Here is a 24081-nt window from a genome sequence, read left to right as displayed (position 1 = left end):
ATAAAGATGCCCATCAGCTGAACTAAAGCTTAGGATTTTTATTACAGTTTCCTGCCCTCAGATTTCTGTGAGTATAGCTTAACAAATTAACTTTGGTAAGTTCTCTTTGCAGGCATGCATGCTTGTGTATTCTCTGCACCAGTATTCTTTCTGCAGAAGAAATTTCTGTTGTATGCCTTCAAGCAGTTAAACCAACAGTCGCCTTCTCACAGCACAAATGGATCATGTGTTCTTTAAGAAACCAGGGCTGTGGAAAGTCTGGGATGAAGGTGGCTCTTTGCTTTTATGTTAAGATGAAAATTCAACACATTTTTGTATTAATTTCATAATATAATGACACTTCTAATTTTTTTTTTTCACTTCTAAGCTTGTCTGGAATGATACTTTCAATTTTGTTACTGTTTGCAGCCCTTCTCTAAAGATAGGAAGAAAAGCACTGAGGTTGCATTCAGTGGAAAAATATACTGTTTTTGCTCATAATTTTGCCCTGCTTCATGTGCTAGACTGAAGAGGTTATATTTTATTTTCAGGCTCTCTAGTTCTTTAGGGGAAAATGCTTTGAATTCCATTGTCCAAGCATGTGGTGGTTAATGTTTCTTGGACAAGTTGCTGTAAAATCTGTTGTACTTATAGCATGATTGGTAGGGTTGGTAAGGTAGGTTTGATAAGCTGAAGAGGTGGGGGATGTGGGTCATAGATTTGAGAGTGGGAAATCTCGGTGCATATGTGGACTGGAAGCTCCCTTTTTATAGGGAGAGTATTTTGATAGGAAGCTTGTGAGGAGCTCTTGGGTTTTCAACTTTGGTAGTGATCCATGCTTGCTTTCAAAAGTAGACGCTGAATACTGTATGTCTCAGGTATGTGCATCCATACCTAAATGACTTCATTCGGGGTTTTTATGGAGCTTAGCTTTTCTGTTGTATTTGCATTTACATATATTTTAGAACACTTAGAACATTTGGAGGGGAAACCTCGGAGTTTCTCCTTGAAAAATGTTATGTTAACATTATCTGAACAGGAGCCTGTAAGTTGCTGCCTGTCCTGTGTAGCCCCAGAGGGGGGAGAGTGCTTTGAAATGGGACAAGGGTTTCATTGTGAGCCTGTGATCGTATTTCAAACAGTCTGGGGCAGCGGAGGTGCAAGGAAGTGTGTGAGGGTTCCTGCCAAGTTCAGGCACCGTGGTGTGGGCAGGCAGTCTCTGGATGCAGAACCAGTGTGCCTGTAGCAGCAGTACCCTCAACACCTGCAAGAGAGCGCCCTGCTGCTCTGGCTTCTACTGAGTGTTTAAAGTGCCTTCAGAATGTGTCTTTGTACTTGCTTTGTTCTTCTACTTGTCTGCGCTTTGTTTTTTTTCCTCAATTTTTGGTCCTTAGTTTTGGCTGGTTTTTTTTCCTCCCTGACAATACCTAGCACAAGCAGACATTGTTGTGGAATTTCCTCACACTTTCCCCCATATTCTTTCAGTATTGTTTTCTTCTTTTCTCCTTCATCTGTTGCATGTGATGCACTATAAATTGAAGAATATGATCAGCCGTTGTGCAAGTTTAGTGATGGTGCATGATGATCTTGGGCAAGACAATAGAGTGTATTACAGACCTAGAAGATGGTGGTGTTTGTAGTTCCCTCTCTAAAACAACTTTTAGATTCTGTGCTGGATAGTAAGCCCTGGGCTTTAGCATTAGAGGTTGCTTTAGTTATATATGTAATTGGGCTGAGAGAGATGGAGGGATGATACTATTTTGGAAATAGGGAAAGAAGTAATATTTTCTGAGCAAACAGCTACTACTAAGTTCTTATTTTGCTTCTTGACTGATCAGCCCACCCACCCTCATCAGATATTTATTGAATCAAGAACATTAACTTGTATCTGCTTTTCATCACAGAAAGTGAACTTTGCACTTGTCAATGAGTTTCAAAGCCAGCATTTCTTCTTTCAGACCTCTGAATACATTTATATTGTTTCAGCAGGAAGGATGCTTAAATTGTGAAACTGAACTTTGAAACTTTAGGTTGGTTAATTTTCTTCTTAAATTAAGGAAATTTACCTGTCCTTCTCCCCTTTGAAGAACCTAGATTTTTTTTATCACTTGAACCCTTGAGATGAATTGCCTTGCTTTCAGCATGTCCTTTTCTGCCAGCCTATATACACATGGTAAAATAGCTGAATATTTGACATTTACCATGTTAAAACAAAAAGCCAACAAAATTCATGAAAATCTCCAAGAGCTGCATCTTATCCAGGTGGCCTGCTGTTTGAAATATGACTCCTGGTGTGTATTGTACTCTTAGCCCTAGGATTCAGTAATGAGATTGAGTGGTATCTTGCGTGAGCACTTCTGGATGATTGACAGTGAGGTGATGTGAATCATCATTTATCAGGATATTATCATGCCTACCCTTGATAATTTCTCCCTGCTGTCTGGGGAGGTGGTGAAGACAGATAGGACTTTGTGATGTCAAAGTAATTAGTGTGTGTTGGTTTCCAGCTGAACAAACTGGAAACTAATGATCAGGTAAATGAAGATGAAGTGCATTAGTGTAAGGATGAAGGTGCAAGGACCTTGGGGAAGAGCTTATCAAAATTTCATGGGGGTTATTTGAATATCTTACAATTTGTGCAGTTGCAAGCAGTATTTTTAAACTACTAAAGGATACTTCTGCAACAGTCTATTTACATGTCCTTTGTTGATATCTCTTCTAGTGAGAGGGTCAGCACTAGGGTTAAGGACATTAGACTCTTTCCTGTAAGGACTGGGAACTCCTTATGATTTTCATAAAATCTAAATAGTCAATTTCCAGCTAATGGCAGCAATTTTGAATTAAATGTTAAGGAATTTCAGTGTACACTGAAAAGGTTAGATTTTTCAGTGACCCCACCTGTTTTAAACTGGGGAGATTTAGTATCATTTGGCTCTTTTTTATTTGACCCATGACTGGATCTGTTATATTATTAAAATATTTTACTGTTGCTTGGTGCATCTGTAAATATCTTTAAAAATGTGGACTTCACTACATAATTAGTGCTACTGCAACAGGCTTTTAACAGGCATGGTAGTTTCTTGGTACAAGCTCTAAAAACTTTATGGATGTGTAATTAGTGAAATAATTTTATAACCTGAAAAAACTTTGTGTAGGTGTGTACAGCTATGCCAATGTGGCAAATAATGCTTAATGCACAAGACTGGCTGAATATAATTGCTATACCAGCAGCAAGTGATCTGAGTTAATTTTATCACCTGTGATTAGATATTGCTAATTGTAATTAACTGATTGAAAAGCTATCTATTTTACATGCTTGCTTTTCAATTATTAAAATGGTAATTTGCTCATTGCCATTTATCAGTAAACTTGTATTAATACATGCCAATTTCCCAGACACTTCCAAGAATAACATACTTATGACAACAAAGTTTTGTAGTTAAAGCCTCATGGCAAAATTATTCTTTTGGCTAATTGTTACGTACACAGCTTTTTTTTAATTTCAGTTGCTTCTTTGGAAGTGAGTGGGCTAGAATCTCTGGCAGGAATTTGTCTGTATTAATATGGCTCATCAGAGACATTATATTTAATTGGAGAGCCTGTGGTATAGTGGCAGGAGGCTGGAGGGAATTATTTAGCATTAGCAATGGCTCGTCTGGGAGTTGTGCACTAATCAAGGAGCTTGTGTGTTAACTGGAGGGATGATGGGAGTTATGACGATTATGACATGTGAGCACATGTCTGAATGAGAACTGGACAGGCAATGAGTTAATCAAGAAATATATTAAATGGCTCCCATGCTGCTTCATTATTACTCTGTACAGTGTCTGTCAGATTGTGTACTTTAACAAAAAATAAAATCCAACAAATGGATGTTTTTGCAGGTAAAGTTAATACCAAATTTTTAAACCAAGAACCTCTTTCCTCTCTCTATTTTTGAAGTGAATGTGTGCTTTTAAGTGCTGTGTTGAAAAAGAGTGAGTGCTTGGCCTGCAAAATGTATTTAAACACTCCAGTCTGAAAGCTTTTGTATTTTGGCAAATGCTTGTTTTCAGTAAATATGAATTATTTCCCACTTTCAACTAGATGTCTTTAACATATTGAAGCTTTTACATAATTAATAGCTTGCTAAAATATAAAATTTATCGTTAGCAACTTAGCTTCAAGGAAATAGAAATGCTACTATACTCCATTACCAGGATGCTCCAAATCTTATAAAGTAAAGAAACCAAACACGGTACACTTCAACTGCAATGCATGGACTATTTGTATGCAAGATAGACACATTATGTGCTCAGCATGGTTATAGGCATCCATTTCCTATCTGTCATGAAGTTATCAGTTCTGCTGAAAAAAATTCATGTTTAGAGGAAATGGAATTAATAAATTGAGTCCACCTTACGAAAAGTTAAACCAACTGAATTATATCGGTAGGCAAATTTATCCCAGAGCTACTGGACAGGTGAACATGTGCATTTTTCCTGCTATTGTAAGCACTGCCAAATTTAATACAACTTTCTACCAAACTGTAACCTTCATGTATTAGCTTAATTAAAGCGGTATCATGGCTACTACCCAAAGTGTTAACCTGTAGGAGGTTGTTATTGAAATCCATTATCTGCGGAGTCAGTATTAGTGGTCAGCAGCAGCAGAAGTAAAACTGCAAGTAAGACCCTCCCTTGGGTGCTGTGAGCTCAGCAGGTTAAACTGTCAAAGCTTCTTAAAGGATGGATAGTTAAACCCCCTGGAGTTCAAGGTAAACCAATCATTTGCTGTCAGCAGGAAATATGACTTTATTTAGCAGGTTGGAGGGGGAAAATACCCAAACCTAAATGCTAACAGGAAAGAGGATTTAGAAGGAACTATTCTGTAAGAGTGTGTGTTGCTGTGCTATAGATTCCATGCAACCTGGAAAGATTTTTTTTTTAAATTCCAGGCTTTTTTGAAATAGGAATTTGTTTATATAGATATTTACTCCAATGGCTTATAAAACTATGCATAAGGTAGGGTTAATTTACTAAACCTGTGTATATTATCTATATGTTGTGAGGAGTGCAAAATCTTGTACCTCTTAAATGGAAATAGTTGTCAGTTTGCAGAAATAAGTTTTCTTTCCTTTGGTGTTGTGCAGGTGTTGCCTGTATGGCATGTAATTATCTCTTTAACCATATAAAATAAATATATTTAGTATTGACCAAGTGTGCTGTGTTGAAGATCTAAATATGTATTAATAGAATTTGTATCTATAGGCCACATGTATTTATGATACTATAAATAGGCTGTTCCAATAGTGGTACTCCTCATTTTGTCTAGTTTTTACTCTTCAAAGATGAAGATCTGGAGCTTTTGTCTTAGCACTTCTGAAGTTCTTGCTGCAAGAAAGAGAATCCCAGAAGTGATAAGATTATCATAGAAGGGTGGGAACTAGGTGGTGGGGGAGCACTTTACTGTCATTCTGTTAATTGGAACAAAATCTGTGCTTGGGTGGGGAGAACTTGGTAGTGTCCTGCAAAGAATGTTCTTTTGTATATCGAGACCCATTTCCTCAAGACGTGCTCCATTCTTAGACTAAATCTGCTTGATGTGCTGAAATAATACTGTCTAAGATTAATGGGATGCAATGGAGACTAAAATTCTGCTCACTATCTGTGAGTAACTTAAGTTGGGGAAGTGTGTATCATAGGAAATAAGCTAGGAGATGGAAATATTGTTGGGGAAAATACTCAATATGCTAAAATCCCCCAAGCAAATAAAGGATTTTTCTAGAGTCACACCAAATTAAAATTTTTACAATTTGAATTGTAGCTATGGCAGAACTGAGGACTGTAAGGAGAAAAAATATCATCGAAAATATTTTTGTTAGATGATCTGGAAAAGAATGGGACTACATCAAGTCTGGCATTTGCAACCATGAATGCATTGTCCAGCATTGGTAGTAACTGTGTAAAAATTGTTTTTGGACAGTGCAGATTTCCTTGTCTATTCCTGCCTGTTTGTTAGACCATACACAGTCCTTACAGACTTGAGCTGCCTGCTTGTCTGTGCAGTCATTTTCAGGAGTGCTTGATGCTTTTTCTCCATTGCACTGTTTTTGTAGACTTTATCTTGACATCTGCATCCTGAAATCCCAAAGCTTTCTTGTCTTTTTTTGAAAAACTTTTGAGGGTAGAAAACTTACAATGGGTTTTATAGAGAGGACCATCTTCTTTGAAGTTGTGCTATAATGAATAATTAGCATACACTGGCAGAGAAGTAATTTTCTTGCAAAATGAGCAATTTTATTTAAGAACTTAACAAGGAATCATTTTAAAGAAATCTGAACATTCACATTAATAGAATTTTGAAGGAAAAATGCTTTACTTTTGTAAATGTCATGTAATAGCATAATATTAAATACAAAAATTTGTAAGGCATTTTTAAGTATTTAATTCCTCATGAAAGTATAAGATTATGCTTGTCATGATGGTAATGCTGAGATTTTATGATGTAATTTTTGTTAATTTTTATGTACTGCTTTAGTACTTAGCCTTAGTGGTAAAACTCTTCTCACTGGGTACCTAGAAGTGGTGAAGGGTGTGTGTATGTACATGTATATATACATACATGTGCATATATATTTTCTGTTGAGCATATATGTATTGCATAGACATGAGGAAAATCTGTTTTAGGAAACCTGCTCTGGAATTTTGTCATCCTTAAGATATTCTGCATTCCCTGACAAACTGTTTTTTCTGGTATTTTCTTTGGATTATTTGACATTGTAGAACTTGCTTCATATTATGTCTAAATTCCTCTAATTCTACACTACTTGTGAAAGGAGTGCTCTCCTGCCCCCTCTCATTCATTCACTGTATGGGATCTGATGGTCATGCAGCTGGGAGATGGTTTAAGTTGCTGATCTGACAGAAGGTTAATTTCCCCTCCCCTCAGATTACTTTTCCACTGTGTCTGTTCAGTTCATTGATCTGTCTCAGCAGCGCTGTAATTGCTGGAGCTGAGTGTGGAGGAGCGTTTAGGGGTGGGATCAAGCTTTGAGTGGCATTTTGTATATGCCTAAAGTGAGGCTTATTGTGAAAAGTGATGTAACTCTCAATATATGGTTCATTTTGGGCCTGAAGTTAGTCCACACCAGGAAGAACATAACTCACTGTCTGCATCTTGTGTTTGCAATTAAAAAAAAAAATCAATCTTCCAGCTACTGATCCAGACTATGTTGTATTTAGTTGATGCCCACATTTCCCTTTTCACCTTTCTGTTAAATACTGTTCTGTAGTTGAAATACCAGGTAGCTGTGAAATCACCTTGCTATTGTTGTGAGCTATTTTCTCAACACTAGAACTGATTTTAGGAATCTCTGATCTTTGAATGCTGGAAGTAACTTCTGCAGTCCATCCATGTGTAGACATCTGAACGTGTGCTCTGTTCATCCATCTGAAAGGGGAACTCTATCCAAATTAGAGCTGAAAATGCTGAATAGGAGCATGCTACCAGTGCATACTACATGTAACTTTGTACTGTGGCCGAATTTAACATACTTTTTCTGAATCCCAAGTGTCTTCTGGTATATCTAGCTTAATCAAGAGCTAAATCTCTACTATATGAGGTTCTGCAGTTGACTGCCCTTCCTACCATGTGATACTATTTCCTAGACCTGCTTAACTACCAGTTTTCCCATCTCCTACATGTCTTAACCCCTTTAGAAGGCAAAACAAAGAAGCATGCATGAAATGCATTCCTTGGTGAGCTTGTTTTTGGGAGAGGCAGGAAAAAGAAACAGCATGAGAAAGATCTGTCCTATTGCTTTGCTAATGTGCTTAGAAGCTGAGATTCCATTAGGGAAAGGCTGACATGTGGGTGCAGATGCGTTTGAAATGCAGGGAGGCTACTAAAAGCACTGTAGGGCATCACTATTTTGTTAACATCACAAAAAACTTAATTCTTTTTCTAAAACACTGAAAGTGCAGAATCACATACACTGCAAAGATGAAACTCGAGCATCCTCACATAGTGGACTGCTCTAATAAATATGATGAATTGCTCAACTCATGCAACAGATTGAGACTCTTTCTTTCTCTTTCCAAAAACAATTTTCTTTCTTTGGTAAATACATTTATCAAGTGTCCTCCCAAATTGTTAGTGTATGCTCTGAACTAAAAATCTCCTGTTTATCCTGGAGACTTGCTGTAGATAACATATTCCAAAGTAAAAATAATCTGCAGACATGAATGCAGTTGCAAGCTTGCAGACTTTCTTCACAGCACTCCAGACATCAGCAAAGGTTGTGTTGAGTGACTGTGCTGCCTCCAATTTTACTTGAGTAGAGGAACTTGGTAGGTCTCCCACCAAGGGAGCACCAGTGGAAGGAGGCAAGGGGAGTGCTTCTCCCTCGAGATTTGTTAATGTGTTTTGCTACTGACGCAGTAGCTTGGAGTTAAAGTTTGGGACATTCTGGTTTTCCCCTCCTGGTTGCTCTGCCTCTGTTAATTGTTCAGTTCATCCAAAGGTAGATTAGTGAGCAAGGTGACTGTTGACCTGCTTTTTCAGTTATTCTACCAAAGACATGGACTGTTCCTGGTTGGTGTTGAGTAAAACATGTTGGAAGTTGTCTTACAAATTAACTATTTAATTCCATTAAATTTTCAATAGCAAACTTCTGTGCTAGTTGAAGGGTTCAACACAGTAAACACTTGCAATAAAATTCTGATGGAGAAGCCTTCTTTCTCACTTTTGTTCTAGAAGATGCTTCACTGAAGCTATCTGTCAAACAATAAGCATATAGGAAAAGGTTTTTAGGACCAAGGCCATTCTGGAACTCATCTCTAGAGTCTTATCTGTAATGTCTTCAGGACTCAGAAGGCATTTTCTTGCTTGTTCCACAAGCAGAGCACAGTTTGAGAGTATCACTCTATGACAGCTTTAGCATGGCCTGGCTTTTAGAGTAGGAGTGATCAGGCCTATAAATACAATGGGGAGTCCTTTCCTCTTTATAATGCAAGTAAAATTGTGTGTCTTTTTAGCAGCATACAACATTCCCAAGCTTCATCCATGGAAGAGAGAATGGAGATTTACTTTTTCTTTTTTTAAGGTTACAAAAATAAATTCACGTGTATAAGCAAGAATGCAAACAGATGAAAATCTTGATATGTATTGAAATGTGCTTTCTCTTGGTGTTGGTTAAAAATGCTTTCTTCCCTGCCTGATTCATATTGCCTGTCTTTTAGTGATTGTTCAGTTCAACCTGGATCCATTAATTGTAGTTGAAAAATGGATTATTGAGGCCCTTGGTTACTGTGGTTATTTACTGTCTTCATTTTGTGACCAGCTGGCAAACTTGAAGGGCAAGACTAGGAAGTAAAGGAAAGGATGTTATATTTTTGAATTTATTTTTCTCAGCTGGTGTCCATGAACCAGGGATCTAATCCTGCAGATGCTAATGGATGGGCTGTTTTGAGGGTCTTTGTAGACTTGGAGGGGAATGTAACTAAATGCCCTTCACCAAAACACATTTGAAGGCCACTGAAGAATTGTTTTACAGAGTCCTTGTTTAACTATTTGTGGGCTATCAAATGAAAATAGTTTAAAATAGGCTTGCAGAGAAATCTATTTATGTTGATTCTGCAGTTTGACCTGTTTATTTGCATGAACTTTTTTTTTAGGTTTTTGGAATGCTGAGTAAAATTAAATGTGAGAAATATAGGGTAGTTATGGTATTTGTCTTTCACAGTTTCGTTTTTTGTGCATTTTAGCCATGTTTCCATTATTTTGTTTTAGGGTTAAATGCTGTAATGGTGTGGCAGTATTTCTTTGCAGATAGCACTTTAAAGGCTGTATGAATACTGCACACTATATGCTCATACTTACTGTATTACCGGTGTGTGTATTTTAATGTCAAGCTGCTAAAGACACTTAGGTCAGATGGAAGATGTGTTTTTGGCAAAGCAGTGAATTTGAACCTTTTTTGCAGCTGTTTGATTTTTTTTTTTTTAAACTCAAGACTGTTCAATGCCATAGGCTTTTTGTTCCGTTTTGTCTGTCTCTTTTGGCAGTGGTGCTGGCAAGATTTGAGGTGGTTGGTTTTTTTTAGCTAACTTACAAAGGATTTATTCATTAGCCCTATTTTATGGGTTGAGCTAATTGTGATTTGTCTTGCTGAGCGGTATTATGCAGTTTGGGCCAATTAAGTGAATCCACTTACACCAACGGATGTTGTTCCAATGTGTAATATTGATTTGAACTATAAAAGGAGAATGACTTGTTTGATTAGATTTCTTTGTCTGAACAATGCTCCATCTTATCTAATGTACCAAACAAAAGTGTTCTCTTTGCTGAGGTTGTTTTAATTGCTTCTTAGGTTTGATTAGCACTGTATATGCAGCTATAACAGTTTCCCTATAATATAAATTCTGAAACAGCATAGAAGAATCAGGAGGAAAATGCAGCCTGCAACTCAGTATAACTGTCTCTGCTGTGTGAATATCAACTTGTGTTGAGACCTGGTGATGTGTAGGCTGACCTACTCTGAAAAACTGGGACACTGGGGAATCCCAGACATTTACTCCTCAGAGATAGAGGAAAAGGGGGAGTGTGTGTGTGTGTATGTGTTAATTAGACATTTACACTGAAGTAAATTACATCTGTCACATGATAAGCCTCAGAAACTGCTTATTTTTAAACTGAGGTATATAAAATCATCTGTGGAAACTATGCACATGATATTAAACACTCCATTGGGAAATGCATGTAGATATATTTTTCTTTGTTGACAAAGTCAGCCTTTACTTTTTGGAGTTAGTAAATGAGAATAATTGTGAAACAAACTGGGGAGAAAAGCACTTTTTGTTATGAACCAGCTCCTTCATAAGAAGGTAACAAACTTGAGCTGCTGAATAATTATAATGCTAGAGATCTCTAAATTTTCTTGGTGTCTTTGATTGTTTTAAAGACTGTAATATGCACTGAAAGTGGTTTATTTCTTTGCCCTAAAATAATTTTTAATACATTCTGTGTTCATACTGAGAACTTTATGTTTAAATGTGGAGAGACATGTATTTAAATGTAATTTGTTTATAATGTAGATTCCAACTAGTGCTCTGCAGCAGCTGGGTGGCCCTGGAGAAGTTTACCTTGATACTGCTGTGTCAAACAGAATGCTTCTAGGAGACCTGTGTATATTTTAGGTAGTAAGTTATTAATTTTGATTTCTTCAAATTATTTGAGATACTGGTTTAATTATGAGGATAATTCAATAAATTCAGAGTATGGCTATTCAAGAGAGCATGCTACTGTCAAATGAACATGTCACTCTCCAGGATACATGAGAGCTAACACAATCTATGTAATTTGGGTATGTACTGGCTCTGATTCAGTGCAGTCCTTCTAAACTGCGTTGTCTGCAAGGCAAATATTGACTATTTTTGTAGCGTTCACATCCAAAACTTTGGGTTATGGGTATATTTGTCTTCTGGAGTATGATGCCAAGCCCTAGCACCAGAACTGACTTATAAATCCTCCTGAAATATTGAAATGTAGAAGGATCTCCAAACCCAATTGCTGCTACTGTTATCACCTCTTACTGCACTCTGCACCCTGAGAGCTGCTGCAGCCTGGAGTGGTGCGTGAAACCAGTCCAGGCCGAAAATGGCTGGCAAGTCATCCCCAATGGACTCCTTGCTTTATTTGCTGGTTTGCTGGAAAGATGGTGAAGAAACATGAAGCTGTTCCTGTGTAAAGATGTGGCAGGATCTGCTGATATAAGTGCCTTGCTGTGAAGGTGGCTCCTGGACCTAAACTAGTTTTGTACCTTGTGGCCACTTCTGTGCTGTTTGCTTGTGAAAGAATAAGCTTGTGGTTGTGTAATAAGATAATTGTTGTACTTCAGATTATTTCCAGTTGACTTAGTATCTTAATCCAAAAATAGTTACACCATTTAATAGTATTTATTCGAATGTTGTTCTGCTAGGACTCCTTGTTGAATCCAGAGTTTTATTATTAGTAGCTTATTTCTCATAGATACAGGAGTGTGACGAGCTGGTCGGCTGTTTTGATTGGTTTGGATTTCCAAAAGTGACTGTATTTAGTCTTAGTTCTTTAATTAGATTGAGGTTCTATAAAATGAAGATTCAGTAGGTTTTGGTTTTGTTTTTGGAATATAATCAGCCTTTATGAACTAGAGTACCTAAAGTAAAAAACTTTTACAGAAATTTAATGGTTTTTGCACACAGTCTTTCCATGATTTCCAGTCATTTGTATTCTCTAACACAGCAAGTCCTTGGTAGCTGCTTGAGACTTCTCTCTTGAGGCCCAGGTAGCCCAATATGATTAAAAACTGCAGTATAAACCATTAAGCACTTAGTTTCAACTGTTTTCCAGCCTTTGTTGTTATCCATTCATGCTTGAGATGGCAGGGTCAATTCAGATATTTATGAAGGAATTGCATTTTTCAAGAATCTCCTGGGACTTGCTTCTTTGTTTCTGTTGACATTGGGTTTTTTTGTGACCTAAAACGGAAAAGGGATAAATCACACCTCTGAGATTTCAGCTGTTAGGGACAGGTTTTGAATACCTAGGATTGTGTGATTTAAGTCAAGTACTTAAGCAATCCTTGAATTTGAAAATCAATATATTTGAAATTTGTGGTGGTTGAGGAAGGGGAGTTGCTGGATTCTTAGTACTGTCTAGGAAGATTGCATTATAAGTTAGCTTCTGCAGAGGTAAAGGTTTAGTGAATTACTGTGTGAAGTAATTGTTTCAGTTGTCAGGTAGTTTCAGTTGTCAGGTAGACTCAAATGATGGCTTTTGTTATGTTTGCTAGTAATTACATTTGTACTATACAAAAAAATCTATGATAAATTTGTGTTACAATATTTGGGATATTCTTCATGAACTGCAGTGCAATGTCAAAGGGATCTAAATGCTAATGGGGAATTGTCATTATGAATTACTAAGTAGCAGATTTCCAGTTTGTGTACTGGTTTGCTCACAATAAAAATAGATATGAACTCAAAAGTAGATATGAGAAGCCCCTTAGATGGGGCTGGATCCTGAAAATCCTCCCAGCTGTCACTGGATCCTGAAAATCTGGAGGTTTTAAACTAGTGGAGGTGGAATGGAGACCTCTTTTTTTAGGAGCTTTGCCTGGTGTGTTCAAGGCTGAAGTGGCACTGAACTAGAGAAGGCACCAACAACTTGCAGTAAGGTGAGCGAGGAGAAATGGATTTACCAGGGTAATGTGGGAAAGGAAGAGTTGAAACTCCAGAGAGTTGAATAGCAACAAAACATTTCAGAAAGGAGTGGGGGAATACTGGGGAAAAGTGCACAAGACTGTTTATATGTATAAAACCAATTGGTTTGCAATATCTTCTCTGGCTGCTTTTGGTACTAGTGGGACTCTATTGGTGTCTTAGTGCAGGAAGTGGGTGGCTGTGGAGTTTTCATCTTGATACCTAGAAATAGCTAACAATCTTTAGTTCTTTTCTATAAGGAAGCTTTTGGTTTTGTAAAATATACATTCTTAATTAAGCTTAAGCTTGAATGACTTTGTTTAGAACTGTACACCACATTGGGATTCAGAATAACTTTAGGCATATAAACTGATCATTCAGATAAAGCTGCTGTTTCTTCAGCATAGTGCTGAAGGAAGGAGACACAGACTAATCTTGATAGCATTTGATCAAAATAGATTACTTAGTTGCTAAGATGTGTGTACTAGAAAGCACAAAAACCTGCTGCATGATTGTCTGTGCTACTGCTCTAAGATTTTTTTTTTCTGGTTTTGCTCTGTTTAAATTGACACCAATGCTGTAGTGATAAAACAAAACAGTTGAAATGTTATTGAAGTAATAGTTGAAATGTGTGGTGATTCCAGGAGGTTATGTGGTTATATACTTGAGAATATAGCAAATTCAGAAGCTATTTAAGAGATGCCTCCAGAAAGAAACACAGAATTAGGTGGCAAGTTAATATGCTTCTTGTTGGTAGGGTTAACATTTCCCAAGCTCAGAAAAGGTCAATAAAACTGAAGAAAAAATGAAAATGCTTAAGTGGCTCTCTTCCTTTTTATACATTTTTTATATTTACCTGCTACTTATTTCTCATTGTATTGTTCAAAATGTTGTCTTGCTGCTGCCTGTCAGTGTTTGTAGATGTTTTTTTTTTATTTTTCTGGCCTTGTTTCTTCTGAGTGAGCCAGTAGTGTATCCAGACTATGTAACTTCTAACTCGTTTGACACACTTGACAGCCTTCAAACTAATTGCAAATAAAATTCCTTTTCACAAATAACAAAATTTCCTGATAAAAACCAAAAATATTGTGCAGAATTACAGAATATGCTGAGTTGGAAGGGACCCACAAGGATTATGGAGTCCAGCTCTTAAGTGAATGATCCATACAGGGACCAAAACCACAAGCTTGGTGTTATTTTTACCATGCTTTGGCCAACTGAACTCATCTCAGGATTTTGTATTTCTCAAATGTTAATACTATTTTTCTAAAAGAGCACTGATTTTAGACAATATATTTTCAGTTTCAAATGCTGAAGATATCAAATAGTTTTAAAAATGGATAAGCACTGGAAATGTCAAATTGTCATTCTAAATAAGTCTTACTGACAGCTAAGAATCTTACACAGTTTAAACAATGGCATGCTTTCTTAAATACATACTGAAAGGGAGCTTACAAAAAGCAGAATGAGGAAAAACTGGTTGTTTAGTTTCATGGTTATATCTGTATCTTACTTGAAAGAAAAGTATTTTGAACTCTGAAAACATGTTAAAGACCAATCTAATTAAACTTCTTAAACTTAAAGATAAGCATTCTTGTGAGATGTAAGAAGACTTCTAACTCCAAACCTAGCTGTTTTAGTATTCTTGGTAAAATGTTGCAGATGTTTGTCCATTTTTTGTTTTGCTAAAAAATATTTGGCAAATGCATATAAATGAGGATACAATGGATTAGAAATCAAACGTGAGCCTGCTTAAATAATTCTCAAGATTTTCTGGTTCACGTGTAGTGATATTGAACTCTTTAGTCATAGGCTTTAATTTGTGCATGGTGCTGACCTGATGCTGTGCAGGGACACTCATTGCATCCCTTCATTCAATTCACTCTAATTATCCCCAACTTCCTGGGGAGCCTGCTTAGAACTGGTCATGAATGTTTGTTATTAAGTATTAAGATATTAAACTACCCTAGTTACAAGTAACAAAGTAGTTTTTAGTCTGAATTTACATATAGATCATCAATATAGGAAGGTGAAATTATATTTGTCTTGATTTGATTAAATAAAATTCAAAATAATGGATTAAAACAATAAAACATTTTGGAAGTGACTAAAGCTCAGAGCTAAATGAAATGAGATTTACTGTGCAAGTACTTGTATGTATGCCAGTGTTGGTAATTTCAGTGTGTATTTTAGAGTGGCTATGGTATGTAAATGATCTTTGACACAATCAGATTTGTGTGCATGTGACTGGGTGATGTTAATTATTTTTGCTGGGAGCATCTGTTAATGCAGACTATTGCCTCTTCAGGTTCACGTGAAAATGGCGGATGAAGCTGTCTGTGTTGGCCCAGCTCCCACCAGCAAAAGCTACCTCAACATGGATGCCATCATGGAAGTCATTAGGAAAACCAGGGCCCAAGCTGTGAGTCTGAATGTGTCTATCTGCTGCAGCTGTTTCATATATAGAAAGCAGAAAAGCCAGAGTTTGTATTTTTTTTTTAAAGGTGTGTGGGGGGGAAGTGATTGAATATGCTATTCCAGTTAGTTCATGTCACATGAGTTAAATGTGTCTGAAATCGCTACTGGAAATCAAAGGCTTTGTAGCATCTGGCAGCACTGGTCGCTGATCCTGCAGGTGGCTGCTGGATTCAGCTTTCACACCAGGGAGCAGCTTCAGTTCATTTCCAAATTTGCTGGGGGAAAAAAAAAAAATCCCAATTAGTTTTGAGTGCTAACCCTTTATATGCCATAATGCCTTTTTTGAACGTTTTACAAAGTGTATCCAGAAAGGCTTTTGCTTAAACTTCATTTGAATCACTTTGTATATTGTATAAATGTTACTTGCAGGAAGGTAAATGGTGCATCCTGTAATTGCTTTTGTTTCAGAAGGTTTACAAAATGCACATTAGCTTATTTATGTGAATGTGGGCAAGTCTCCCTATTTTCCCTCAAGTTGGCCAGAGATTCAAAGCTTAACAGGAATCAGTAGGAAAAACTAATATGTAGTCATGTTCACATTCCTAATGTTCTTTGTTCTGTCACTGAAATGAATGCATTATTCAGAGCTACTGTACACAGAGCATTTATTAAAATGAAATTTGATGTGTATCTATCAGCAGCACTAACTACCCTTGAACAGTTGGATCAGCACTGTGATTTCTTTCTAACATGATGTTTTGGTACAGTGCCTTTAGGGGCCAGAAACAAAACCTGAATATGAAACCCAGTTACTGGCTCTTTATAAGAGGTGAATAAAATGGCTTATGCTTTGTATGTTAGAGTATATTAGATCAAGAATCTTATATGACTTTTAAAAGGTAAAATGAAAACTTTCTCATTCTCCTCTCAAGTCATTAGGCTGAATGAATATTGGGGTGTGAGTAGCAAACGAGGCACACAGGATGCTTGACTTAGACTAATGAAGAGAGTATATTGTGCTCTCTAGCCAGGATCACTAGAGGTAGGGAGCTTATGACTGGGGACCTGTGCACCATTGTTGTGGTTAAGGCTGAAAATATTTTGGGATACAGAGTACTTTATAGTGGTTACTGAGGAGAGTGGGGATGAGCATATTTGGGGAAATCTGCAATGGAGCTAAAAAGAGCAAAAGGCAAATCACCAAAGGCTATGTCCATTTGCTCTGCAAACAGCTCCATTTGTTCTGCAAGCAACCCTGTTCTCTCTAGTTAAATAAGGAAAGTTTGTTTCAGAAATAATAGCTCAACAACTTGAGTTAGGACAGAAAAATCAATGTGTTAAGAGTTTCTTAAGGTATTCAACCTGTTTAAATGCTTAATGGTCTAGTTTACCATCCCCAGTATCTGAAAATGTGCTAGTGACTTTGGTGTGTGGTTTCAGAACTCAATCAGCTTGATTTTTTTCTTTTATCTTCCAAGGTACACCCAGGATATGGATTTCTTTCAGAAAATAAAGAATTTGCTAGACGTTTGGTAAGTTATTTTTATTTGCTTGGCTGTGACTGATGGCACATACTTGTTTCAAGGCACCTAAGGAATCAAGCTATCAACTCAAAATCTAAAAGATACTTTAACATAGGGGATTTCAGTATGCTTTCTGTACATGTGAATTCTTTGAATTTTGAGGATGTAATTGCAGGCTGAGTTTTCTTTTGGGAGAAGTCTGTTTGTAAGAACTTTATCCAGGATGTAAAAACCTTTCAGGATTTTCACTTATGCCTGGACTGTTTATGAGGCTGCTCTGCAAAACTGGGTCACTGAAATGATCTAGGTTAAAAGTAGGTGGTTTTAAGTGATCATCTTGGTGATTTGTAGCACAGCTGGTGAACAGCTGTATCAGCAGCCCTGAGAAGGTGCTGAAGTGCACTTTGGGATGGGAATAGAAAGCTGTTTAAAAATTGCCTTCTCTGCTGGTGATATTGTATCATAGAGCTGCATTCTCTGAAAGGACCAAAGAGTCAAGAGGGTGCTGTTTTCACTTTGTCTGAATTTATAAAAATTATTGTTCAAAACCTCTTTCCTTCAGTAAGGTTTTTGTATATCGTGAACTGATTATATGATCTGATTTTATTTTTTTCCAAAAGCTTTCATGCAGCTGCTTAAAAGTGGGCAGTGCTAGGAGGAAGTTGCATTCACAGTGTTTGAACAAAGTCCTGGGTGGATGCTGTATGTGTAGTCACTACAGATGATGTGTTATTGTCTACTGATTTTGCTCAGAATAAGGACAAGCACATTGAAGTTCGAAGTAAAAAGCCATTGCAGCTACCAACTTTGTTATGGAGTAAATGAACCATGTAGCTGAAGAAATACCTTGTTTTACAGGCAGCAAGAGAAATTTGTTTCTGCTTTTGAGAAAAATCTGCACCTTTTTGATTCAAGATAAAAAACTTAGATGAAGAATGTGATTCTTGAATGGTGGTTCTTTTTGTCCTTAGCATTTGTGAAACAGGTCTTCCTTGTACCTTCCTTGACTATTTCCTTTAGGTTTGAGTTCTAGTTGTAATACAGACCCTTACTATTGAGTTGATTATTTGGTGTTAGAGGATACCACCTGCTCATTAAGGAGATTATTTGAGAATGAAATCTAAAAATTTCATACTTCAGTTGCTGTAATTTTTTTTTAAAAAGCTCCTAGACAAAAACAAGTGCAGGTTCTGTGGGATGCTGAGTACACCCTGCTGGGTGCTGGTGATGTTAAAGTTGAAAGGAATTTTAAACACTTGGTGTTTGCCAGGATTTACCAAATCTGGGGTAATCTTTTACATATTATTTTCATGCAGTTTAGCAGCTTCCTTTTATCACTGTTCTGCTTCGTGTACTAGAGGTTCTTTTTACAGGGAAGATTCCTGGCTTAATTTATGACAAACTCTGTTCTCAATGGATTCGACCAGGATAACTGACTTTAGTTGGCAGTTCTGGTTTTTCAGTAACAAAAAAAATTAATAAAATGGAAATGTTCACTTATGCTATTTTGCTTTGTTTTGCTGCTGAATATGGAAATTTGGTAGTTATTACTCTGAACCAGGCACATTCTACAGTGGTGTGGTTGTTATTAACAATAAATATAAATAGTGTGGTAATGTTAGTTACAATATTGGTGATGTGAAATGGGAACAATTTTTTTGGCAGGATTAAGCAGAAATGGGGAAAGTACAAACATTCCTGTAGATCTTCTCCACCCTTCTATTTTTCTCATCTTTTCACTCAGATCCTAGGAAAGTTTCTTAACAATTTACTGAAATAATGTGGTGACTAAAAACATGTTTGAATTTTTGGTTGGTGCTGCAATCTCAAAATAGCTTTAATTATGTTTCAGAAACCCGGTGTGTTCAGTTCTCTAAAAATATAATAAAACAAGGTAATGTGATTTTGCTTTCTGAAATGCACTATTTAAAGTCTCAATTAAGACATAATCATGCTTCCCTTGATGTCAGTGGCTCTAGAAGATCAAACCCCTGGTGAGAACTAGTGAAATGATCTATCTTTTTATCCCTAGGGCTGCTTATATTTTTTTCAAGACACTCTGATTAATATAGTTAGGAGGAAAACTTGCCTGCTGTTTCTTCCCTTTATTGAAGACTGTAACTGTTATGTTGTTAAACTGTTATGAAGTTGCAGAAGATGTTTTTGTTCCGTTTTCTTTCTCCCTATCCCGTTCTTTGTATATACACTATTTTGTTCTTTTGCACTGAAAGTAGTGATGGAACTTATGAAACTCGGGCTTATTTCCTGGTACACATCTGTACTTTTAAAACAAACTTCTTAAACTGGGAAACTGAGAAGGACAAGAAACTTTCTAAACTTGCCAGTCTATCTGTAAGAACACTAATGAGCTCAAAGCAAAGCTTTGTCTTCAATTAACGCATAGAGGGTCAGTTCACATGTAATCCCACTGTGTGTGATTTGAACAAAAGCATGTCTTTTTGTTCATTATTGTCTGAATGACTCATGGAGTAGGATACGGCTGTAGACAGTACTTTTGAAGAATTTGGTAGATACTTAGAGTATTGAAAATTGCTGGTTGTTATTTTTTTTCTTCATCACAAACCTAATTTTGTTCTATCTTAAAATGGGCAAGGGAGGCACAATAAATGATCCTTTGTTTCCAAAACAAAATTTCCAAAAAACAATCAGTGGGTGAATATCTGGCATGTTGTTCACTGTGATTCAGTAAACAAATTGGTGCATTCAGTCCTGTCTTTGTGTATCTACTCTGGTTGCTGTTGTTGGCTGACAGAAAAGAGATCCATAGCATTTATACTGAGTGAGTCTGTCAAAGGTTTTAGAAATACTAAGGTCAATTTCTTAAAGGTTGGTATTTGAACATGGAATCTTTGGATGATTTTATGATAATGCTGATAACACTATGTAGAATAACAAAATATGGATTTATGTAAGTGGGTGTATTTTCTTTAGAATCAGCAAATAAATTGGTACTTATAGTTTATGCATTCAAATATATTTTCATGTAAGTAATTTCCCTCCTTCTAAGAATAATTGCATAATATTCAGTATTGTCATAAATGCTAAGGTGAAGTTAAGATCTATTGCTTCATTAAAAAAATTGCTAGTATCCTTTGCCACATGTTCTGCAGAATTGCAAGAGCAGTTTGTTCCTTTGCTGCTTTAGAAGAGTTTGCTAGTGACCTCTGTATTTTGGTTAGCTTGCTTAATGTTTCCTATTTCTTAAAATTAATGCAGATCTTTTCTTAGAAGCTCTGTCACCTCTGTTACCTGAAGCAAGTCTTTGGAATTTGGGAAGGAGATAGGCCTGAGACTAAGATGAGCCTTTTGGTTGACCTGTAATTGAAAGATATACTTTTATGATATTCCTTGCTTGCAAACCTCCAGAGCAGCTGTTTTGGTGGGGGGAATGGGAATGCTGAGTTGGGTCTCTTAACATGAATAGTTTGGGAGAATTGGCCCATGGTCTCAGTGACTCTGTTGTGGTTTTGGTTGGCTGTTTCTTATTTCATTTTTGTTTTGTTTTTGTTTGGCTTTTTTTTTTTGGGTCTGGGTGAGAAAATAGTGAGAAGAAAGCAAGTGTGTGATTGGCTTGCACAGTCATTATTCCAGAGTCAGTGTGGCTGTTTGTCTAGCTGATGTTAGCAGCAAGTAGGAGTCTTACACCTGCAGCTGATGTTATGTTCCTTTCCTGCTTCCTGGTAGTGATTATTCACTTAGACCTTGATGCATGGTGACTGTGTTGCAGTTAGTCATAATGGGATCAATTTTCTTCTTAATTTAAAGAAACACAAATGAACTTCCACTTTATTGACTGCCATTAAAGTCCCTTGTGATGCTACTGTTAAAAACAAAGCAAACAAATTCGCTGAGTTATTATTTCGTAAGCTTTGTAGGAAACATATCAGTTTGCAAGATTATAAATCTTCAGTGTATTTTGATGTATTGTGATAAGAGTTTGTGCTTTTATGAAAGGTTGTGGATTGTGGTGTATTTCCTCCAAGAAAATGATTTGATATGTGCATAAAATTATCTGAAAATGATAGTAGTTAGTTACAAATGCAGCCTTTATCTGGAATATTCTTTTCTGAATGCAGCCTTGACAGTATTCTGATGCTCTGTTTGTTGATGCAAAAGTAGCCAGCCACTGCCTCCTGCCAAAATCCACTCCTTGGGACAGAAGCCATAAACATGGTGAGAAAAAAGCATTCAGTTTTGGAATAAGATATTAATCTTTTTGGAGTTCCTAGTGAAACCTGATTGTATACATCTTTTGTGCCTTTTTAACAGCTACTGTTTGACATGACTGGGGGAGAACAAAGTACCCAGTGCTATTTCTCTTTACCTTTGAAGCTAGATTAACATTCTTGGTGGAATTAAAAATCCCAACAATGTATTGTCTGAAATAAATGGGCAAACAATGTATATGGAAATGGTTGATCACATGTTTGTAAATGGCTGCTAAGTTTGAGAAGGAAAAGGTAAACCAAAGAACAACTTGTGTCACCTTCTGTAAGGGGACACATGTCTGATGTGTGAAGAGCTTTGTGCAGGTGGGTCTATAGACCTATGCACAGCTTATAATGGGATTCTCACAATTTAAAATGTAAACTCTTATTGGCAGGAGTGTTTCATTATCATTGTTGTGCATGGCTTTGTTGTTTGTAAGCAAATTGTGAAGTTCCTTCATTGTGGTTCAGTGGATGTTACATTTTTGAGAAAGTTTTGGTGTGATTCTCATGCTGTTCCCACATGCATTAGCTTTTTACCTGACAACTCTTGTGACTAGTTAGCATTTATGCTTCCCAAATTGTGAAAAGGTGGTCCAAAAAAAGCAGTGGAAGTTGGTATCAAGAAGCTGCTTATGGCAGAGATTGTATACTTCAAGGAGTGGGGAGACAGAGCTTTTAATGTGTGTTTTGTACACCGTGCCTTGCAGGCCAGAGTTTCATTGCCTACTAGAGCCAGCAGTGTGATTGGTACCAGTGCCTGCGGTCGCTTAAGGTGCTTTGTCTGTTGGAGAATGGAGATTTTGTCTGTACAGGGTAATAAAGTTTAGTCAATGTACTGGCCTAAATAAACAGGTCACCACTTTGCTGCCCAGAAGAGCTCTGCCTGTGAATCTATAATCTTGATTCTTATGTTGTTTTAAGGCAGAATACTTCTGAGTGTTACTTGTGTTCTTGTATTTAATTCTGAGTAAACCTTTTTTCATAGAAAAAGAATCTAAATCTGCTGTATCAGGTTGGGTGGAATCCATGGGAGAAACAAATAGTGTGTGTATTAAATCATGGGCAGTGTTTGCCCGACATTATTAGTCCATATGAGCTAGAAAAATGAAATTGTCATCTGAACTGTCTGCTTAGCTTACTTACACTTACTAGGGTGGAAGTAGGAAGACCGTATTACTCCTGTACAGTAGAAAACTTCAAATACCTTTGCTAAAAAAAAGCCTTTGGTGTATGTTACATCATCAGTGTCCTGCTTAAGATTGCTATGCAACAATTGATGCCAGTTCTACCCTGTTGCAAATTTCAAATAACTATCTTGAGAGCTGCTGTATATATAGCTAAAACATTTCTTTCAAGGGCAGGTGTATGCCTAAACTTGAAAGTCTCAGGATGCATATCTACAGGTCTTGTGGGTATACATGTGTATAACCTATATGCATGTATTTAAAGATGCAGGGTAATGTTTTGTCCAAGATTCATGTAAGTTGACAAAAGTAGTCTCCTCCCTTTTTATTCTTTTGTCTAGACTTCATAATATTAATACTTTTTCCCTTGATCTCCTTTGTGATTAGGCAACTTCCTATGCTATGGCAATCTTGACCTATTTATTTTTAACTTGTGTTTTTTAAAGCTATGTCTTTTCTTCAAGTGGCTTAGTTTGAAAGCTTTAACATTTAATAATGTGTGTTATAAATGATCAAATCTGTAGCCAAATTTATAAAAAATTATTAGAGATTTATTAAAGATTCATTAGATTGAGTAACAAAAAAATAGAGAATTTTGAAATCCCACCACTGCCAAGACAGCGTCAGCCCCGGGTGCAGCCGCTGGGTGACCTTGGGTTCCTGCTGACAGAGTGACAGTGTTCCCCCTAAGGTTCACCCCCTCGCAGCCAACTTATATACAATTTATTCTGCCTGAGGCAGAGATGACCACATATTTCTTTGTCTCCTTGCATGTAAAGTTGAATCCATACATGTGCAGAAACAGACAAAGACAGTGTCCAAGACCCAGACAAGTGTCTGAGTACCCAGGCAGAAGATGTATTCACATGGAGTAGGTGATGCCAGCTCCTTGAGTACTGTAGATTTAATCAGTCCAGGTGCATGGTCTTGTGAGCTTCTCGAGACATTCCATTAATCATCTCCAGGAAGGTCCAGATGATATCTTCCAAATGCTGGTGCCAGAGGAAACCCCCTCGATAGCTCCAGTCTGTCCCATTCAGATCTGGTATTGTCTCTGCGTGTCCGGGAATCGGTTACATTGTGCTTAACTCCGTTCCCGGTCAGAGCGACTCATGGCCCAGGGCTTCCCCGTTCATACCGTAACAGGTTTGATATTATCTTAACATCCGGGAATTGGTTATAATGTGAATAGAATGCTGTTCCCGGCCAGAGTGACATAGGTTTGATTTTCTCCTAATATTTTATACATACATATATCTGTTTCTACAGCATGAATTATCTCTATCATATAGAACATGGACCAATGATTTAGTGCTGTGCATGTGATTAAAGAAGATATTAGAGATATTTTTGCCTATATGGGCTATTGTAAGTAATTTAATGTTTCTCATGAGATGCCTTTCAACAGCAGTATTTTGGCATGCTTACTAGGGTGTGTGGGTCTGCAGATGAATGGATAGATGGAATCCTGATTTGTAAAAATTCATTATTTCTTGATGTGCAGTGTCACTGCAATAGTACTTAC

General features: G+C 37.0%; 1 protein-coding gene across 1 annotated transcript in view; it reads left to right on the top strand.

The window, feature by feature from the left end:
• The window catches only part of PCCA (propionyl-CoA carboxylase subunit alpha), a 272561-nt gene that overhangs the window by 24256 nt on the left and 224224 nt on the right, over positions 1-24081 (top strand). The window contains exons 5-6 of the mRNA XM_071430901.1: positions 15508-15621; positions 17096-17149. Coding sequence (XP_071287002.1) covers positions 15508-15621; positions 17096-17149 — 168 coding nt within the window. The remainder of the gene's footprint in view (positions 1-15507; positions 15622-17095; positions 17150-24081) is intronic.

Source organism: Agelaius tricolor, unplaced genomic scaffold (assembly GCF_023055355.1).
Source record: "Agelaius tricolor isolate 1412-34295 unplaced genomic scaffold, bAgeTri1.0.p SCAF_7, whole genome shotgun sequence".
Lineage (NCBI taxonomy): Eukaryota > Metazoa > Chordata > Aves > Passeriformes > Icteridae > Agelaius > Agelaius tricolor.
Note: the sequence above shows the minus strand (reverse complement) of the source record. Positions and strands in the feature narration are given on the sequence as shown.